The 21,062-nt window shown below is 46.8% G+C and overlaps 1 protein-coding gene across 1 annotated transcript in view; it reads right to left on the bottom strand.

Annotated features, from left to right (window-relative positions):
• Positions 1-21,062, bottom strand: part of naprt (nicotinate phosphoribosyltransferase) — a 44,842-nt gene that overhangs the window by 8,927 nt on the left and 14,853 nt on the right. The window contains exons 7-10 of the mRNA XM_084308735.1: positions 18,742-18,882; positions 15,545-15,629; positions 11,038-11,118; positions 487-589 (exon numbers count right to left, since the gene is read on the bottom strand). Of these exons, the coding sequence (XP_084164861.1) occupies positions 487-589; positions 11,038-11,118; positions 15,545-15,629; positions 18,742-18,882 (410 nt within the window). The remainder of the gene's footprint in view (positions 1-486; positions 590-11,037; positions 11,119-15,544; positions 15,630-18,741; positions 18,883-21,062) is intronic.

Below are 21,062 nucleotides of genomic sequence, written 5' to 3'. Positions count from 1 at the left end.
GACAGTGGTAAATTATTTCTCGACAATTCACCGCTGTCATGGGCAACGCGCAATAATGACCGCTGTTAGGGGCAACAGAGCGCTATTGACCAATCACAATCAAGCATTTTGATCGCAGTCACGAAAGCTAAGCATTACCATTATGCACAGCTGCACTACATCAGTGCAATCAAGTCCACACACCTGCCGGCTCCCGGCTGCCGGCGATGACAGAGGAGCCACAGAACAACTGCGTCTACATTTGATCTCGTCTTGTCGATGGTGTAAAATGAATTGGGTATATTGTTAGTAAGTTAGCCATGTAATAAGCGGGATAATGTATAGCTATACTCGGTCATTGTCACAAAATAATTGACCTTCACTGCGTTTAGAACACCTCGGCTGCGCCTCGGTGTTCCAGAACGCAGTGTCTGTCAATTATTTTGCGACAATGACCTCGTAGCTATACATTATCCCTTACATATGTAGTGAAAATAAAGCTCTCACCCTCCGTGTCTAACAGCCTGTAGACGGCTTTCCTTCCGGGCACTGTGCTCTTCTCTGGGTCCTCACTGAACTTCATCCTGGGGCTTCCCCTCACCTCCACCAGCTGAGGCAAAAACACACACACACACACACACACACACACACACAGGCAAAGACACACACAGAGACAAACACACACTCACACATAAACACACACACAGACAAAGACACACACAGACAAACACACAGACACATACACATAACCTCACACACAGACACAGACACACATACACACAATACACATAAAGGACAGAGGGAAAGCAATACAAACATGAGAGTGAGAGAGGAGGCGAGTGTTTATGTGTAGATGGAGGTAGAGACAGAAGCTGTTATAGAGTGTTTGTGCAGTAAGTCAAATGTTTATTAGTCACATACTCAATGTACAAGTACAGTGGCAGTGATGTGCTTCACGGTTAACACATTGACCGCCAGCAGCAGGGGGCGCTGATCCCCCTTCATCGCCAGGTCTTTATTCAATGGATATAGTTTTAGACTGCGACATTTGCGAGTGCTTAAAATATATCTTATATTATATCTATGGGTCTAATAACGCTGTCCACTGTCAGTGAGTTGCTTCCAGTCAACATGCCCAAAACAGATTGTTTTTTCATCCGTACATTTCCGTTTTATACCGTTTTGAATAGAGTATGGTTTGGGTGCTTTTGAGTAATTCCAGGAAAAAGACGAGAAAAAGGCATTTTACTGTAATCCAGTCATCACGTTGTAATTTTTCGGCTGATTATCTAATCATCCTGAAATCAACGCTAAATTATCATTATTATATCTCGTCGTGCACCGTCGTAGCGGGGCGCTCGCCCCCCGCCCCCGCAGTCAACGGTATTAAGCACATACACTTACACACAGATAGCTGTGATCGCGGTAGAAATAAATATCAGATCAACGATCAAATTTATATATAGTGTTCTTACCTTGTATCTGATGTAATGCAAAAGAAATAATCCAATTATCTGATCGCCATTCCAAATACTGCTCGTGGAGATCCGTACCACACTACCGACCGTTACATATGGGCGGGCGGGCAGGGTTACTGTTCGATGCCATCGTTGTATAGAACTGGCTCGCCTGAGTATTTAAACCACGCCCGCCCGGCTCAGATCGGCTCCTAAAACACACCAGCCCATTTCCAATGAGATGCAATAGCTCTGCATGGCAGTAGAGGGCGGTGTTGACCGTCTGCCAGCTCAGACAGGGTCTAAAGGGTATACCAGAGGCTGCAGCTATGAATTATGAATAGATATAGCGAATAAACGAAATAACGATCCCAAAAACTAGTTAACTCGTTTCTGGCGCTGAACGCATGGTGGGTGTTGTGAAGGGCCAGATTAAACCGAATATATATATTTATTTATATATATATATTTAATTGTATTTGTATATTCTCTAATATTCCCTGATATCCCTTGTATATTCCTTGTACAATATGCATTGAATATCCATTCTAGCCTACTGAACATCCCATAATAGTCTCCATTCTACTATTGGTCGAGACCTTGGTGCCAGGCTGCCATACCCCTCAGACCCAGTTCAAACGTACCGCTCGACATGTACGAACAAGTCCTAGTTCCGCGTAGGAATTTGGCTACCGCACCACTAATGGGACTATTTGTTCATAGTGCGTATATATACTGCGCTACTAAAGTAGGACTTTCTTTTCAGTCCAGTTTCTTACCCTCCAATAGAGTCACAGACGTAAAGCCTCCCCGCGACGCCACGTGTGGGAGTAAGGCCAAGTTCGCCTACCATCGGTATTGAGACATCGTGTATATTAATATTTGAATAGTCATATTTGGCACTATATCGTCGAGTTGGACGTAGTCTATTAAACTAATAATAGTCTGTTAATATATAGTGCTTCGTGCGGTGAGAATACTACCGTAGTCAGTACCCCATCGTTTCGGGCAGAGAACTGGCTGCTTACCCAGGGTGGTTGACCCTATGTGAAGCTGCACCCGAGGAGCCCCAGAGCCGACGAGCGAGTGGACCTGTATACCGGATTATTCTACCGACGACAGCCCGCCTTCCCAGGCACGGATTATGCTTTGGATACTTTGATTATTCCATGGATAAAGACCCCCGACACTGCCGTGTGTTGGAACCCCCCCCCCTGGAGAGGACGCAAGGTGAGGAGACGCTCTGCAAGACGAGGTCGCTTCACGTCTCTCCCCCGTGGACCGGAGAGAGCCGGCCCACAAAGAGTCCACCTGCTTTCATCTGTGGTCCAAGGATCGCCGGCGCATTGAACGGCACTACAGTGGGTTCACCTGGGATACCCTTGGCCGGACGAGGCAGCCGGATTCTACCCCCCCCCCCCTCCTACTCCTGTCGGCTTACAAGCGACCGGATTAACCCCCTCTAGTGTATCTAGTATAATCATTAAAGTATCATTGCTGTTATTCCTTAACTATTCCAGGTCGTATATTTACCACCTGCGCCTTCAGAGATTGGACATTCTCTATTGATATACCGACGAATACTCCTTGCCATAAAAGTGCATACTATTTCAATTCATAAATGTAATTAAGTGATTAAGTGCTTATTCTACACACCATCGCTGTGTAGAAATAAAGACCTGTTTCTAATTCGTACATTTGTGTTGGATCCGTTTCATCTACGTGAGAGTGTTCATGATAATATATTTATGCCGTGTACTGGGTGGCCGAATATTAAGTACAAAGGTAGTGGTAGTAAGTATCATATCTAGTAATACAGTCAGGGAATTGTACCCCTCAGTTACAATTGGTCCTTCGAGCCGGATGGTAATTAGTGTAATATTAATATAGTGTTATTAATATTGAAATGGCCTATGATGAACACTCCACGAAACGATCCTCCTAACCAACGCCCGCAGCGCGAACGACGGCTCCCTCAGTACTTAGAGGCTTACGCTGTCAACAACCTAGTCTTCTACTAACAGTAAACGCGGTAAAACTAGAAAGTAAAAGTATGTCTAACCCCAACGCCCAGACTACCCCGACCATAGAGGCCCCTACGGGCTCTAATGTAACTGACCAAGTTCACGGTGGGGACCAGTGGGAACCAGACATGACTTCACACCCCGCCAGTACTGAAGAAGTAGTCCCCGATGAGTCCCGGGAGGAATACAACGCTACCGAGAGAGAACTCGGCACGGAAGAAGACGGGGAGAGCACCGTGGAGATAGAGCTCCAAGGCTCCGCAAGGAGTACCCCGAGGGAAGGCTCCCCTATACAACCGCCTCCTCCAGAGGCAGAGAGGACCCTACAGCAGGCCTTCCTCATCAGCCTGAACGCCGCTGCTGAACGCGACCGACTGCAGATCCAGCAGCGAAGCGAACACGAGCAGATACGTCTAGAAATAAGACGCATTCAGATGGAAGAGAATGTGGCCCGAGAACGAGCCGGTGCTCAACGGGACGCAGCGCGCGACAGACAGCAGTCGCAACTAATAGAACAGCTGATCAGACGGACAACACCCTCTCCCTCCGCCAGAGGCTCCAGGAACTCGTCTAGACACACCTCCAGGGCGGCATCCCCTAGCCGAGTAAACAACCCTGAACTTGACCAACAGACGAGGTCTATACCCCCCACAGACCACCTCCCCCCACCGGTCCAAGCGAGACCTAGCAACCGGGAAGGAGCAGCATATCCTGTGGAGAGGCTAAACCAGAGACTACAAGCACTGGATGACCTAACTGAAGACGAAGAGGAAGAGGAGAACCACGCCCGAAGACAGCACAGTACTCTACCGGACCAGGAGGTCCGGTACAGCCCAGGCTATACTCCCGCGGAGCTGCGCTACAGACCCCCGACTCTATACACGGGTGAGCACGACGCACGACCCGCACCGAGGAACAGCACCTGGACAAGCGGGCCATGGTACACTGCCGGTACCAGCCCATACCAAGGAGCGGGAGGAGACTCGCCTAGGAGGCCTCTCCCCCAACGCTCGCCGATGTATCCACAGTCAGCGTCATACATTGGCACGCCTATGGTACCCGACTTCACCCAAGAGAACCGGGCCCAGTATACAGAACTCCGCATGTGTCTGGAGACCATGTTGGTGGATGTATTGGATGAACGCCACAAATACGCCATCCTACTGAAGCACTTAAAGGTACCCCGCGCACATAATATAGCGCTCGCCTACGCGACTTCCACCACCCCATACACAGCAGCGCTGGTAGCATTGGACCAGAGGTATGGGCGCATATGGGATTACGTGATCCAGGAGATCCGACACATCGACCGCTTACCCCCAGCAATAGACAATCGAGCACTGGACGACCTGTCCATCAGAGTGCAGTCCCTGGTAGGGATGTTGGGAGCGCAAAGAGAGAAGGGGAGGCATGAACTTTACGCCAACTCAAATGTGGAAAGGATCCTGGAGAAGCTGCCGCCCGCTCGTCAGGAGCGCTTTAGGCGGCAGAGGGACCACAGAGACCCGAATGGCCCCGAACCGAACCTCCTCGATCTAGCAGACTTCCTGGCGAGAGAAGTCAGCAGCCTACGGCTAGATACATTCAGACGGAGCACCCCTGGCTCCAGAGAAGGAACCAGACGACTAAATGATGGAAGAAGATCGGTGACTGTGATGCACCAATCGGAGTCAGTACCGAGCAGCAGGAGCCACAGTACCCCCTCCAGAACGGAGAAGTGGAAGATAGTGTGCCCCTACTGTGAGAAAGAACACTGGCTAGCGCAATGTGACTCCTTCCCCAAGCTGAACGCGGAGGAAGCAGGTCAATGGATAAAGTCCAACAAGCGCTGTTTTCGCTGTGCGCGCTCACACATGGCAGCCGAATGCCGCTTAAAGAAAAGGTGCACCAAGTGCGATGGAGCCCATCTGGACATACTTCACGACAGTAACAGACGGCGCCCTTCACCTGCACCATCCAGCCGCAAAGCGAGCGTCATGTACATCGATCCCGCCAGCAGCAGTGGAGCCCGAGTACTCCTAAAAGTAGTGCGTGTGACACTAAGCTACCAGAATAAAGTCCTGGACACTTACGCCGTCCTCGATGACGGGTCAGAGAAGACCCTGCTGCTCGCCTCCGCTGCGGCCCAGCTAGGGCTGCGGGGAAGCGAAACCCAAATGACAATTCGGACAATAAGACGAGATTTGAAGACGATAAAGGGCGAGAATGTCTCATTCTCTATCGCAGCAAGCGGCCAGCCTGAGCGACGGTACCAGATTGCAGACGCTTTCACCAGCCAAGAAATAGGACTGTCGCGGTACACATACCCCGTCGCCAAGCTGATGGAGAAATATGCACATCTGCGCAAGTTACCGATCCCGCTCATAGACAATGCTATGCCGACCCTGTTGATAGGCTCCGACCATGCAGACCTCATTGTCCCGATAGACCGGGTTCATACCGGACCCCGAGGCTGCCCTGCAGCAGTCGAGACCCGTTTGGGATGGACTCTCCAAGGCCCGCTCGCCAAATCTCTCAACCGAAGTACAGCCACTAGATGTCTCCACTCCCGAGTCACAGAGGGAGAAACCGCACTCCTGCAACACGTAGAGCGGCTATGGACCTTAGAACAAATGCCCTTTAAGAACGGAAAGAAAGACATTCGCTCTAAAGATGACATTTACGCCATTCACCTCCTCGAGACAGGGACCAAGAGAGTCCCGGTCAACGGCGTGTTGAGATACGCCACGCCACTCCTGCGGCGAGAAGGAATGCCTACTTTCCACGCCAAGACAGACGCCACAGAACGGTACCTGCTGAACACGGAGCGGCGCTTAGCCAAGAACCCCGCCCAAGAGAGTGTATACCGCGCTGAGATTGAGAAGCTCATCACAGCGGGACACGTGACAAAGATGGACATTAAAGAGGCTGACCAGACCACTGAATCGTGGTACGTGCCCCACCACAAGGTCCATCACAACGGTAAAGACCGCATAGTATTTAACTGCAGCTACCCGATCGGATCCCAAAATCTGAATAAAGAGTTACTGCCCGGTCCCACACTCGGCCCCTCCCTACTCGGCGTTCTACTCCGCTTCCGCCAGGAAAAGGTGGCCATCAGCGGGGACATTAAAGGAATGTTCCTGCAGGTGAGATTAGTAGAGGCGGACAAGCCCCTGTTACGGTTCCTATGGAGAGAGAAGCCAGGAGATGAGCACCCAGCCATCTACCAATGGGAAGTCCTCCCCTTCGGAACGACGTGCAGCCCCTGCTGTGCGACATTTGCACTACAGAAACATGTAGCAGAGGACCCAGCAGCGGACGAAGAGGTCCGACACAGCGTAAAGAACAGCTTCTACGTAGACAACTGTCTACAAAGCCTTTCAACCCAGGAAGAAGCCGAGGCTCTCCTGATTAAACTCCGCGCCTCATTGATCAAAGGCGGCTTTGATCTCAGGCAGTGGGCCAGCAGCGATCCGCAAGTACTGCGCAGCCTCTCCTCCGAGGACAAGGCAGCCAGCAGCGAGACCTGGATGGCTACAATCCCGGGAGAAGCCCAGGAGATGACCCTGGGATTGGTGTGGCGATTCAAAACAGATTCGCTTCACTACAGACACAAGCCCCTGACTACGGAGCAGGGAAGGCCGGCGGCGGCGCCGACCACCAGACGGAGTGTGTACACAACACTCGCCCGACAATATGACCCGCTAGGATGTATTCTACCGTACACCACCAGGGCAAAAATGATTGTACGAGCATTGTGGGACAAGGACCAGGGCTGGGACGATCCCATTCCCGCACACCTTGCATCCACCTGGAGAGAGTGGGAGATGGAGCTCCACTCACTCCCAGGCGTTAATATGCGCCGAAGCTACTTCCCACCCACGGTGAGGCCAGAGACATGTAAAATGGACTTACGCGTCTTCAGTGACGCCTCAGAGGTCGCATACGGATCAGTAGCCTACTTGCGGGCCCAAGACCAGGGGGGAGAGATCTACACAGCATTTGTCCTCGCCCGCTCGAGAATAGCCCCACGCAAGCAACAATCTATCCCACGTCTAGAGCTCTGCGCAGCCCTAGCCGGAGCGCACCTAGCCACGCTCATCCAACGTGAGCTCACCATACCGGTGTCTAGAACAATTCTGTGGTCAGATTCCACGACGGTACTCGCCTGGATCAAATCGGACTCATGCAAGTACAAAGTCTTCGTGGGAGTCAGAGTCACCGAGATTCAAGACTTAACCGAAGAGTTAACCGGAGAAACAGAGTGGCGCTACGTTGATACAAAACAGAACCCAGCTGACGTCATCACCCGGGGGATGCCCCTGGATGACCTCACCCGTCGCAATGTCTACAGTGACGGCCCCGCATTCCTAAGACTCCCGGAAGGACAGTGGCCCATGCCTATCCCGAGGGAAGCAAGTCCAGAGGAGGTGGAAATTAAGAAGTCTGTGTTCTGTGGATTGAGCACCGTAGCCTCCACCGACCCTAACATAGACGATTGCACGTCCATAGAGAGTGCACAACAAAGAACATTCCTGCGGTACCACCCGGAGTGCAAGTCCCCCGCTGATATGTCAGCAGCTAACTACGAGGAAGCAGAATTGCTTCTACTGCAGCGAGCCCAGAGAGACTCGTTCCCTGATGAATTGGCCTGTCTACAGGGAGGAAAGCCCGTCCCATCCGACAGCAGATTAATTCACCTGGCCCCCGAGAGCGACGCTCATACCCTCATCAGAGTGGGTGGTCGCCTACGCAGAGCCCCCAATCTACCGGATGACATTAAATACCCGATCGTATTGAACAGCCGACACAAGGTCACAGAGCTGATTATAAAGAAATACGATGAGGATGTACATCACGCAGGAGCAGAAAGAGTCTTCGCGGAAATCAGACGTCGTTACTGGATCCTACAAGGAAGAGAGGCGGTACGACGCTTCCAGCGAACATGTCTAGACTGCCGCAAGTGGCGCGCGCAGCCCAGCATACCAAGGATGGCTGACCTTCCTCCATGTCGCCTCCGAATCGGTGACAAGCCATTCCACTCAACGGGTATGGACTGCTTTGGCCCGCTGCACATAAAGAAAGGAAGAGGAACCGAGAAGCGGTGGGGTATTGTATTCAAATGCATGACCACCAGAGCGATACACATCGAGCTTCTCCCGACCATGAGCACAGACTCATTCTTTATGGCCTTCCGTAGATTCACATCACGGAAAGGAAGACCGTCTACCCTATTGTCCGATCATGGGACAAACTTCAAAGGCGGCGAAAGAGAGCTGAGAGAGAGCTTCCAAGCTATGGGCCCAGAACTTAAGACCCACCTCGCTCCAGCACAGGTTGATTTCCAATTCAACCCCCCAAACGCACCCCACTTCGGTGGCACTTGGGAACGAGAAGTGCGCTCCATAAAGACAGCCCTGTACGCAGTACTTGGGGCCCAGACTGTGGCGGAAGAAGTCCTAATGACAGTCCTCACGGAGATTGAGGGAGTACTTAACTCGAAGCCCCTCGGATATGTCTCCAGTGATGTGGCGGATATCGACCCAGTTACCCCCAACACACTCCTGATGGGGCGGCTAGATCCTGCATTACCACAGACAATGTACCGGCCTGAAGAAGCGAACGGCCGACGAATGTGGAGGTACAGCCAAGTATTAGCCGACAAGTTTTGGAACAGTTTCCTACTGCACTACCTACCGTCTCTACAGACCCGCCAGAAGTGGGTAAAGGAGAGAGACAATTTGACAGAAGGAACAGTCGTCATGATTATTGATCAATCACTGCCCAGAGCTATGTGGCCGGCCGGCCGCGTAAGCAAAGTGATCACCGGTGCCGACGGCAAGGTCCGAGCAGCTGAAGTGCTCGTCCAGGGTCGCACTTACACCCGTCCCGTGGCAAGGCTCATAGAACTGCCTTGACTCCCAGACACAATCGATGATGACCATGACCCTACAACCCTATGACTTTGTGAAGTTGACTGACCCCTACAGCAAACCCTTATGTGTAAATAGACAACGCGATTAATCTGTCTGTTTAACTGATTAGGTCTGGGACCTATTCAGGGGGTGGCTGTTGTGAAGGGCCAGATTAAACCGAATATATATATTTATTTATATATATATATTTAATTGTATTTGTATATTCTCTAATATTCCCTGATATCCCTTGTATATTCCTTGTACAATATGCATTGAATATCCATTCTAGCCTACTGAACATCCCATAATAGTCTCCATTCTACTATTGGTCGAGACCTTGGTGCCAGGCTGCCATACCCCTCAGACCCAGTTCAAACGTACCGCTCGACATGTACGAACAAGTCCTAGTTCCGCGTAGGAATTTGGCTACCGCACCACTAATGGGACTATTTGTTCATAGTGCGTATATATACTGCGCTACTAAAGTAGGACTTTCTTTTCAGTCCAGTTTCTTACCCTCCAATAGAGTCACAGACGTAAAGCCTCCCCGCGACGCCACGTGTGGGAGTAAGGCCAAGTTCGCCTACCATCGGTATTGAGACATTGTGTATATTAATATTTGAATAGTCATATTTGGCACTATATCGTCGAGTTGGACGTAGTCTATTAAGCTAATAATAGTCTGTTAATATATAGTGCTTCGTGCGGTGAGAATACTACCGTAGTCAGTACCCCATCGTTTCGGGCAGAGAACTGGCTGCTTACCCAGGGTGGTTGACCCTATGTGAAGCTGCACCCGAGGAGCCCCAGAGCCGACGAGCGAGTGGACCTGTATACCGGATTATTCTACCGACGACAGCCCGCCTTCCCAGGCACGGATTATGCTTTGGATACTTTGATTATTCCATGGATAAAGACCCCCGACACTGCCGTGTGTTGGAACCCCCCCCCCTGGAGAGGACGCAAGGTGAGGAGACGCTCTGCAAGACGAGGTCGCTTCACGTCTCTCCCCCGTGGACCGGAGAGAGCCGGCCCACAAAGAGTCCACCTGCTTTCATCTGTGGTCCAAGGATCGCCGGCGCATTGAACGGCACTACAGTGGGTTCACCTGGGATACCCTTGGCCGGACGAGGCAGCCGGATTCTACCCCCCCCCCCCCTCCTACTCCTGTCGGCTTACAAGCGACCGGATTAACCCCCTCTAGTGTATCTAGTATAATCATTAAAGTATCATTGCTGTTATTCCTTAACTATTCCAGGTCGTATATTTACCACCTGCGCCTTCAGAGATTGGACATTCTCTATTGATATACCGACGAATACTCCTTGCCATAAAAGTGCATACTATTTCAATTCATAAATGTAATTAAGTGATTAAGTGCTTATTCTACACACCATCGCTGTGTAGAAATAAAGACCTGTTTCTAATTCGTACATTTGTGTTGGATCCGTTTCATCTACGTGAGAGTGTTCATGATAATATATTTATGCCGTGTACTGGGTGGCCGAATATTAAGTACAAAGGTAGTGGTAGTAAGTATCATATCTAGTAATACAGTCAGGGAATTGTACCCCTCAGTTACAGTGGGCAATAATGAGTTAACTCGTTTTTGGCGCAGATTGTGTTAAGGTGCGTTCAAGTGTTCATGTTTGGCGGCGTGCATGTTCCACACTTTACCTTGTACACACACCCCAGGGAAGGCTGTCGTGTGCAAGTGACCAGATGTGTTCCGACCCCGACCACGTCAATCTCATTCTCCTGAAATTGAAATAGACGAACAAGTGGGGAATTAAAAAGGCATTACAGGAGAGAAGACTAGGAGTAGGGTCTCTGTTTACTTGCTTTGAACCCTTTCACTACCACACTACAGAAGGTTAACCTTCTGTGGTGTCGCAGTGAAAGGGTTAACCCTTTGGTAGAGTGGTAGTGAAAGGGTTAAGAAGCCTGCGTTCCTTAGGAGCGTACTTTGTGCGCATCCTCAGAAATTAACGCTATGCTTCCGAACAGTGGGGGCAGTGTGGATGTGACAGGTTAAAGGTGCTATAGATAACTTTTATCTAGAGTAAACATTACCAAAAAAAAGAATAATAAAAAAGAATACATCCACAGAGCTTTTAGAAGGTGCAGAATCAAAATATTGCCCTTTCCCCAACACAAATATTGTTTAATGAATTTTTCATTTGAGAAAATATTTGCGGGATCCAAAAGGAATGTTGTTGTTTACATGTTGCAGCCATGTATCCCCTCTCTAGTTCCCATTTCCCCCACTTGGAATGCACCCGATTGGATAAATGACTAGTGCTCTAGTGGGACATCTAGTGGTTGAATGTTATCTATAGCGCATTTAAACGCAAAAAATATGCCAAAAATAAAACATAACCTCCTCGAGTGTTTTATGTTTTATGTTTACGTTGCAAATATGGATAGTGGATAGTTCGCAAGGAAGATATTATTCTTCTATATAATTCCATGGTGTCAGGAGGATTCAGCCCGGATCTGCTCCCTAGTGGAGAGACTCTTCAATCCTCCAGTTACACACAAAATAAGATAAGATAAGATATTCCTTTATTGATCCCCTTGGGGAAATTCAGGCATCATAGCAGCATGGGGGAGGGGGGTACAGGTAGTATAAGACATGGTACAGGTGACATAATTATAGTACAGTGGAGAAGTACAAATAAAATAGAATAAATAGGCAGTGTAAACAATATAACAAACAATATAATTAACTCTGGACATGTGCATATGGGCAACAAGGTGCGAGATGAGGGTATGTAATGCCCTCTCAGTTATATTTTCCCTACAATAAATAGTGACAATATATAATCTAATAATCCAAGAATCTAAATCTAATCTAATATATAATCTAAAAAAACCGAAATGCTAAAATTCTAAATATGCAATATATAATCTAATAATCCAAGAATCAAAATCTAATCTAATAAATCTTAAAATGCTATATATGATCTGATGAAGTATACAGTATTCACATAAGGTGCGGTATGCATAAGGTAGTATATTGTCCTTTTAGGTGGGAGTCAGCTACTAGGTTCCTAGTAGTTGGATGTCTGGCAGCAGTCCCTGCCCACTGTTGTGGAGCCTGATGGCCGCTGGTACAGTATGAAGGACTGGCCGAGGCAGTTAGTTGAGTGTCGGGGGGGTATGAGTCTGTGACTGAACGTGCTTCTCATTTTGACCTCTGACAAGTCCATGATCTCCAGTAAAGGGGTGATAGCATGCGGGTTAAGTGATCATTATATGATTTTCTGTACCCGCAAAAAGCTAAAACAGAAGGCCGGCTGTCACAAAACAGTCACATCTAGAGACCTCAAAACTTACTCTAGAGAGGCCTTTAACCTAGAACTGGGGAGCTTGGACTGGTCAGATGAGCTCAGTGGTACACAGGTTGAAGAAACATGGCTTGGATTCAAAACCAAATTCACAGCAATACTCAACAACATGGCACCGATAAGAACCACCAGGGTTAAAAATAGCGCTGAGGCATGGATGCACACTGAAATACTGGCCGCTATGAAAACCAGAGACAAAAAATGCTCTGAACTTCATAAAAGTCAGACAAAGCTTTCCAAAAGCTCAAACAGTGAACTCCAAGCCCACGTGGTTGAACTAAAAATCCAAAGAAACAGACTAAGAAATGACGTAAACATCATGATCAGAACCGCAAAAAGAAATTTCATCAACGACAAAACGGAGGAAAACAAAAACAAACCCCGCGAACTTTGGAAATTACTCAATAATCAACTAGGCTGCAGTAAAAAACTTAAAACCAGATTCTCAAACATAAACATAAAGACGGACAACACGCTCATCACAGACAAGCTGGATGTAGCCAATTACTTAAACATCTTCTTCACAAACATAGCCACAACACTGGTAAACAAACTACCCTCCCACTCAGGGCATTATGGGGTAGAACACATAGTAGCATACTACAAAAACCTAGGGGTCCACAAAGACGACTTCAAACTTGAAATGGTAACAACCGATGAGGTACTCAAAAAATTGAGCGCCCTCCAACCTAACAAGGCCACTGGCCATGACAACATCCCCTCCAAATTCCTCAGAGACGCAGCAGCCGCCATCACCCCAGTCACCCCAGTCATCACACATAATAAACCTCTCTATAAGACAGGGGCACGTCCCCAAGGACTTCAAAATTGCGAGAGTGACCCCTCTACACAAAAAGGGCAGCAAATTAGACCCAGGCAACTACCGCCCTGTTTCTATTCTTACCTCCATCTCGAAAGTCATGGAGAAAATAGTCTACGAACAGGTCGAAAAGTACCTGGCGGAAAAAAACCTAATCTACGAATTCCAATCTGGCTTCAGAACGTCCCACTCCACTGACACATGCCTCCTCTATTTGAACGACCACATCAAACAAGAGGTGGACGCTGGCAAATACTGCGGCATGGTCATGCTGGACCTACAAAAGGCCTTCGACACTGTCAATCACTCCATTCTAATGGACAAGCTAAAAGCAATTGGTTTTGATAGCCTATCAGTGAGCTGGATGCAATCCTACCTGGAGGGGAGAGAACAGATGGTAGAGGTAAACGGTACTCTATCCCCCCCCCTCACAGTGAGCTGTGGTGTTCCACAAGGAAGCATACTAGGACCGCTACTCTTCCTAATTTATGCAAATGACATGTCGTCAGCCTGTGACTGCAACTTGTTCCTGTTTGCGGACGACTCAGCCCTGCTGGTCTCTGACAAGAACAAATTGCAGGTTGAAAAAACCCTCAGCACGGAACTAGGCAAAATCTGCATATGGCTCGCTGATAACAAACTATCATTACACATGGGCAAAACAGAGTCCATTCTCTTCGGTTCAAATAACAAACTCAGCAAGACCGACGGTTTCTCAGTTACAGTGGGTGACAATATTGTCACAAGGAAAGACGAAATTACCTACCTGGGTTCCATCCTAGAGGCAAATCTTTCCTGTGACAAAATGGCATCCAATGTAATAAAAAAAGTCAACCAACGAACTAGATTCTTGTACCGGATCTCCTCTCTGGTAAACAAGAATACCCTGAAGACTCTGGCAGGAGCACTCATTCAAGGGTACTATGACTATGCGTGCACCTCATGGTACCAAAGCACCTCAAAGGCGCTTAAAACAAAATTACAAACATCACAAAACAAACTGGTCAGACTACTACTTGACCTGAACCCCAGAACCCACCTCACCCCTGCCCACTTTGCCAACCTAGGATGGCTTAGAGTAGACGACAGAGTACAGCAACTTGCAATGGGCCTGGTCTACAAGATACACTATACGACCGGGGTGCCCATGTACATGTCAAAATACTTCCCAAAGGTCAGTGAATACCACAACCACTACACCAGAGGAAGCTCAACAAATCATGTTAAACCCAGATTCGGCTCAAACAAGGGACTAAACACGTTCCGCAATTATGCCACAACAATGTGGAACGCCCTACCCAAAGCTGTAAAGGAATGTGAATCCCTGCCCACATTCAAAACCGCCCTTAAAGAGCACCTACGGGAGGCTGCAATTCGAAACTGGCCACCGTAAATGCCCAAAACCCCCACCACCTCCTAATAGACAGTCTCCTCCCCACCGCATGTATATATTCCCTCCCCGCCGTATGTATATTTCCCTCCCACCCACCCACCCCCTCCTAATGTACAGTCCCCTCCCCATCATATGTATATACTCTGTCAGGATCTAGGGGTAACAGTACTGTATATTTGAATACCGCCTATGTCACAAATGTATCAGTACTAAATACCTATATGTCCCTATGCCATAAATGTCATGTATGTTGTGTATGTCATAAATGTCTATATGAATTGAAAATGGGGGACCCTGATGGAAACAAGACAAACGTCTTTCTCAGGTCTGCATCCCCTTAACAATTGTATGTATTGAGCCGTACTGTATTGTACCCATTCTGCAATCTGTTAAATAAAGTTTTCATTCATTCATTCATTCATTCATTCATTCATTCATTCATTCATTCATCAGGCAGGTAAGTATGTGAACAATGCCGTTCACAACGCAGCCGCTCGTCTACTCGTACGCATGGTACTTTAAAAGCAAGTACGCCGAGACCCTTTGAGGCGGGACAAACCGCACAGGAGCCTCAAACACAAAACAATTCCCTGGGCCTCGAACGCGACTTAGCCGTCATACCTTCTTGTTGAGCTCCACCATGCTCTGCTCTGAGATGTTATTGGTGCCAACGATGATCAGGGACTGGAAGTCGGCAATGGAGAAACTGGAGGGATGAGCGGACAGAGAGAAAAGAGTAAAAAAGAAGAAACATTAGAAATGCTAAATCCAATCCACTTTATTTATAAAGCACATTTAAAACAACAAAGTTGACCAAAGTGCTGTACAAGTCCATAACATAAGATAAAACATAAAACATATTTTTTTTTAATAAAAGCACACAATAAAAACAATACAATGTGTCACATAAAAAGGCCAGTCTCTCAAAAACGGTTTAAAAACCAAAAGCCAGAGCAAATAAATGTGTTTTGAGGCGTGATTTAAACACCTGCAGAGTGGGGGCCTGCCTAACATGCAGTGGCAGCTCATTCCAGAGCTTTGGGGCTGCCACTGCAAAAGCACGGTCCCCCCTAAGCTTCAGCCTGGAGTTTGGAACGGCCAAGAGGAGCTGGTCAGAGGACCTTGGGGGAACATAGGGTTCCAGCAGGTCCGAGAGGTAACCCGGTGCCAAGCCGTTCAAACATTTAAAAGCAAACAGTAAAACCTTTAAATCAATCCTAAAACGCACAGGAAGCCAGTGGAGGGCAGCCAGCACAGGGGAAATGTGCTCCCGCTTTCGTGTTCCCGTCAGCAGACGGGCAGCGCGTTCTGCACCAACTGCAAACGAGAGAGGGAGGCCTGACTGACGCCAACGTACAGGGCATTGCAGTAATCAAGGCGAGAGGTCATAAAAGCATGGATAACCGTTTCAAAAACGGAACGGGATAAAAAAGGTTTGACCTTGGACAGCCTCCTAAGTTGGAAAAAACTCTTTCCCACCACAGCATTGACCTGCTTGTCCAACTTTAGGTCACAGTCAAATGTTACCCCTAGGTTGGTGACTGTTGGCTTCACAAAAAGCCCAAAAGGGCCCAAGTCACCAGGAGGAGACACATGCCCATTGCTGGGACCAAACAACAAACAAATAAACCAAAATAAACCACACACACACACACACAGCCTTAATGCTAAATCATAGTCCATACACGGACCAGACTCCACTATGGGTCCGTGAGGACTAAAATGATAACAGTAGCGGACCTCAGCCTACACTGGCACAGGTATGTCCGTCATTTCTATGCGTACCTAGCGTCCACGACTCTGCGTGCTAGTACACAGAATTACCTTTTTATACTGTTTAATTTTCTCTTATTTTATATTCAGATTAAAATTTGATTGCCTATATTTATTATCTTTCTTCTATTACCCTGCCCATACACGTCTAGTTTTTTACCAACGGATTTCCAGTTCCGCGTTCGCGTTCTACGATCTGATTGGCCACTGACGTTTCTGGTGCGATCTGATTGGCCACTGATGTTTCTGGTCATGTGACATGTGCGCCCAATCGCGTGATGCACCCATTTCCGCCTCAAACAGCCTGCAAACTACCTAACGCCTAGTTTATCACTGGTTAAGCTTAGGCGACTCTTTCGAAGTTGGTTAAGGTTAGAGTTTGGAATCAGGGCTGGTGTTCTATCACCCTGCTCTAAGACAAACTCTAACCTTAACCAACTTCGAAAGAGTGCCTAAGCTTAACCGGTGATAGAAACAGGCGTCACACGATTGGCACAGATGTCACACGACCAGAAACGTCAGTGGCCAATCAGATCGCAGAACGCGAACGCGGAACTGGAAATCCGTTGGTAAAAGTAATCAGGCTGCCCATACCTGTAACCCCCCTCCCCCCTCCAGCTATGACGCCTGAATTCCCCCAAGGGGATCAATAAAGTGATATTAGATTAGATTCAAAATTTGTATTGTCATTATACAGCACAAGTACAGTACATCGAAAATAGGTTTGACATCCAACCAGAGTGCAAATGTAACAGTAAAGTGCAATAGTAGTATACAATGTACAGGTGATTAAACTGGGTATAAAATATATAAATATATGATCTTATGGCTCTGCATGCGCACTGGTCAAAGGAGATTGGTGGATCCGGTCCTGCCTGGACTATGAATAGCTAATGGTACACACACATGTCCTTCTAGTAGTAGTAGTAGTAGTAGTAGCAGTAGCAGTAGCAGTAGTAGTAGTAGTAGTAGTAGTAGTAGTAGTAGTAGTAGTAGTAGTAGTAGTAGTTTTATTCAGTCATCACACACAATACAATATGCACAATCATTCCACAATCTTTGATTTGGCAGTGACTGAAAATGTACAGACTGAAGCATAATCATAATGCTTATACATGCCTGTCCTATATTCTTAACTAAATTAAGACTCCAAAACAGTATTCTAAAAGAAAATAACAAAAAAGAATTATTCACATTTGTAACCTTCAAAAATAGCTATACAAACCATTTTCTTAAAAACCAAAAGCGAATGACTCATTCTTAAATGTATATCAGCATTAGTTAACCCCAACAATAAAAATACATCTCCTTTTAATCCCTTTCTTAGCTTTTTGAACAGTACATTTACAAATGTCTCTCAAATCATATATTCAAGTTCAAGTTTCAAGTTTCTTTATTAGTTGTCATACAGAAGTACAGAATACTTTTAAATGCTTCTTTCTGTTTTGCTCCAGAGATTGTGCTAGATAAAAATAGATAAGTATAAAATAAGTATAGTGAGTATAAAATAGAAGTCAAGTACGTAGACAAAAGTGTTCAATAGATATATACATATATACAATGTACAATGCAGAGTAGAAAAGTAACTGAGTTACAATACAATATACTATATACTATACAGTACAATGCAGAAATGGGATGAGGTACAATTTAGGTACAATTTACAGTAAGGTGTAATGAGTTGTAGTGCAAATTCTTTGCCAATAAATATAAAGTGTGTTTAGGTGTCTAAAGTGGGTAAAGTGGGTTCTGCAGTGAGTTGTTTGTTTAAAGTGAGTGTGTGCGTGTGGATGTGTGTGCTGTGAGTGCATTTGATGGTTGTTACATAGTGTTATTGTCATTTAGCATTCTGATGGCCTTTGCACACCGTCCGAGAGTAACTGTGCTTTAGCTCTGTACATTATTTGCATAATTGTATAATAAATCAAATCATTAAATTTCATAACATGAGACTTTATAAACAGTGGTACATAACTCTTCTACATAAGGGTACGCGCCCCTTACTTCAAGACTAACATGAGAGCCTTTCACGGCACCTTACTCACTGCTCGCTGCAGAGTCTGAAGACTTGACGGACGTCCACAGACTGCTTGCAGAGGTCCCCGCTGTCCAACCGGATGCCCACAGGTCTGTAGCCCAGCTCACACAGACTCAGTGCCACAGCGCAGAAGTTCAGCAGACCACTACTGTCGAGTCAGACAGACACACACGGTGATAACAGACTAGGGCTGGGCGATTCTTGCTAAAATGTGAATCACGATTTTTCTCTCTAAGAATTGAGATCACAATTCTCTCACGATTCTTATTTCTTCAATAAAATCATTTAAAAAGTAAAGTAAAATGTTTAAAAAAAAATTATAATATTTATTTTTTTAATAAAAAAGAAATAGGCATAACTTAGAAATGAGATTGCATAGCTTGGCTGGCCGTTCACACTAATACAATTGGCAGTATTAGAGGGTGGGAGAAGCTGGCGGGGTGGGTCCGGGTTGTTGTAAACAGCGACTCCTACAGTTCAGTCGGGGCGCCTGCTAATCGCGGATAGGATCTAAGTGGGATAGTGTGATCCTTCCACACGCTACGCCCCTCTCAGTGAGAATCCGCGCTGCCAGGTGAAAAGAAGCGGTTGATTGGCTGGACGTGTGTCGGAGGAAGCACGTGGTAGCCTCCACTCTCCCAGCGACCAGGAAGGGGATTGGGAATTGGCATAACGACTAACATTGGGATGGGAGAAAATCGGAGGAAAAAGGAGGGGGGAAAAGATTAAAAAAAAAAAAAAAAAAAAAAAAAAATGAGATTGCATAGGTCTATGAATCGAGATCGCGATTTTTTTTTCGATTAATTGCCCAGCCCTATAACAGACAGAGACACACAGGCAGTAATAAAAGACACACACACGGTAATAACAGACAGACACACACACGGTAATAACAGACAGACACACACACACGGCAATAACAGACAGACAGACACACACACGATAATAACAGACAGAGACACACAGGCGGTAATAAAAGACAGACACACACGGTAATAAAAGACAGACACACGGTAATAACAGACAGACACATGGTAATAACAGACAGCCACACACACACACAGTAATAACAGAGAGACACACAGGCGGTGATAACAAATGAATAAATAAATAAAACTCTTGATTTGACTTGACTTGAACACAGAGAGACACACACGGTAATAACAGACAGACAGACACACGCGGTATTAAAAGACAGACACTACTGCCATGCCAAGTCAGATAGACATGGTAATAACAGACAGACAGACCGACAGACAGACAGACAGACAGACAGACAGACAGACAGACAGACAGACAGACAGACAGACACATACACGGTAATAACAGACAGACAGACAGACAGACAGACACATACACGGTAATAACAGACAGACAGACAGACAGACAGACAGACAGACAGACAGACAGACAGACAGACAGACAGACAGACAGACACGGTAATAACAGACAGACAGACAGACAGACAGACAGACAGACAGACAGACAGACAGACAGACAGACAGACAGACAGACACATACACGGTAATAACAGACAGACAGACAGACAGACAGACAGACAGACAGACACACACATGGTAATAACAGACAGACAGACAGACAGACAGACAGACAGACAGACAGACAGACAGACAGACACGGTAATAACAGACAGACAGACAGACAGACAGACAGACAGACAGACAGACAGACAGACAGACAGACAGACAGACAGACAGACACGGTAATAACAGACAGACACACGCGGTAATAAAAGACAGACAGACACATGCGGTAGTAAAAGACAGACACTACTCGAGTCCAGAGGGGTTCTTAAACCTCTCCAGAGACCTGCAGCCTGGACTGAGAAGTCTGGTGTCACCCCGGGACCCCCATTGAAAACATACCAGTGCTCTTATGAAGTGAGGGAGCAACGCCAGAGACATCTTGGGTCCTGACTCGTACTTTATGGTTCTCAAAACAGTGGTTCTCAAACTTTGTTCACATCAAGGACCCCCAAATAGACAGGTACAGTCCATAATGTCATTTTATTGTCCATTTACATATCCATAAATATTTGGACATCAACACTTACTGTATTGTCATAGTTTTGGCTCTTTACACCACCGCAACGGACTTGAAATGAAACAATCAAGATGTGCTTTAAGCTTTAATTTGAGGGTATTCACATCCAAATCAGGTGAAGGTGTTGTTCCTCTCCATTTTTAAGGGACCAAAAGTAATTAGACAAACTAACAATCATAAATAAAATGGTCACTTTTAATAATTGATTGCAAATATTTATGGACCTGACTGTAATCAGTCAGGAACGCCCATCTGTTCCAGGGA

This window comes from Notolepis coatsorum, assembly GCF_963971535.1.
Source record: "Notolepis coatsorum genome assembly, chromosome: 2".
NCBI classification, from domain to species: domain Eukaryota; kingdom Metazoa; phylum Chordata; class Actinopteri; order Aulopiformes; family Paralepididae; genus Notolepis; species Notolepis coatsorum.
Note: the sequence above shows the minus strand (reverse complement) of the source record. Positions and strands in the feature narration are given on the sequence as shown.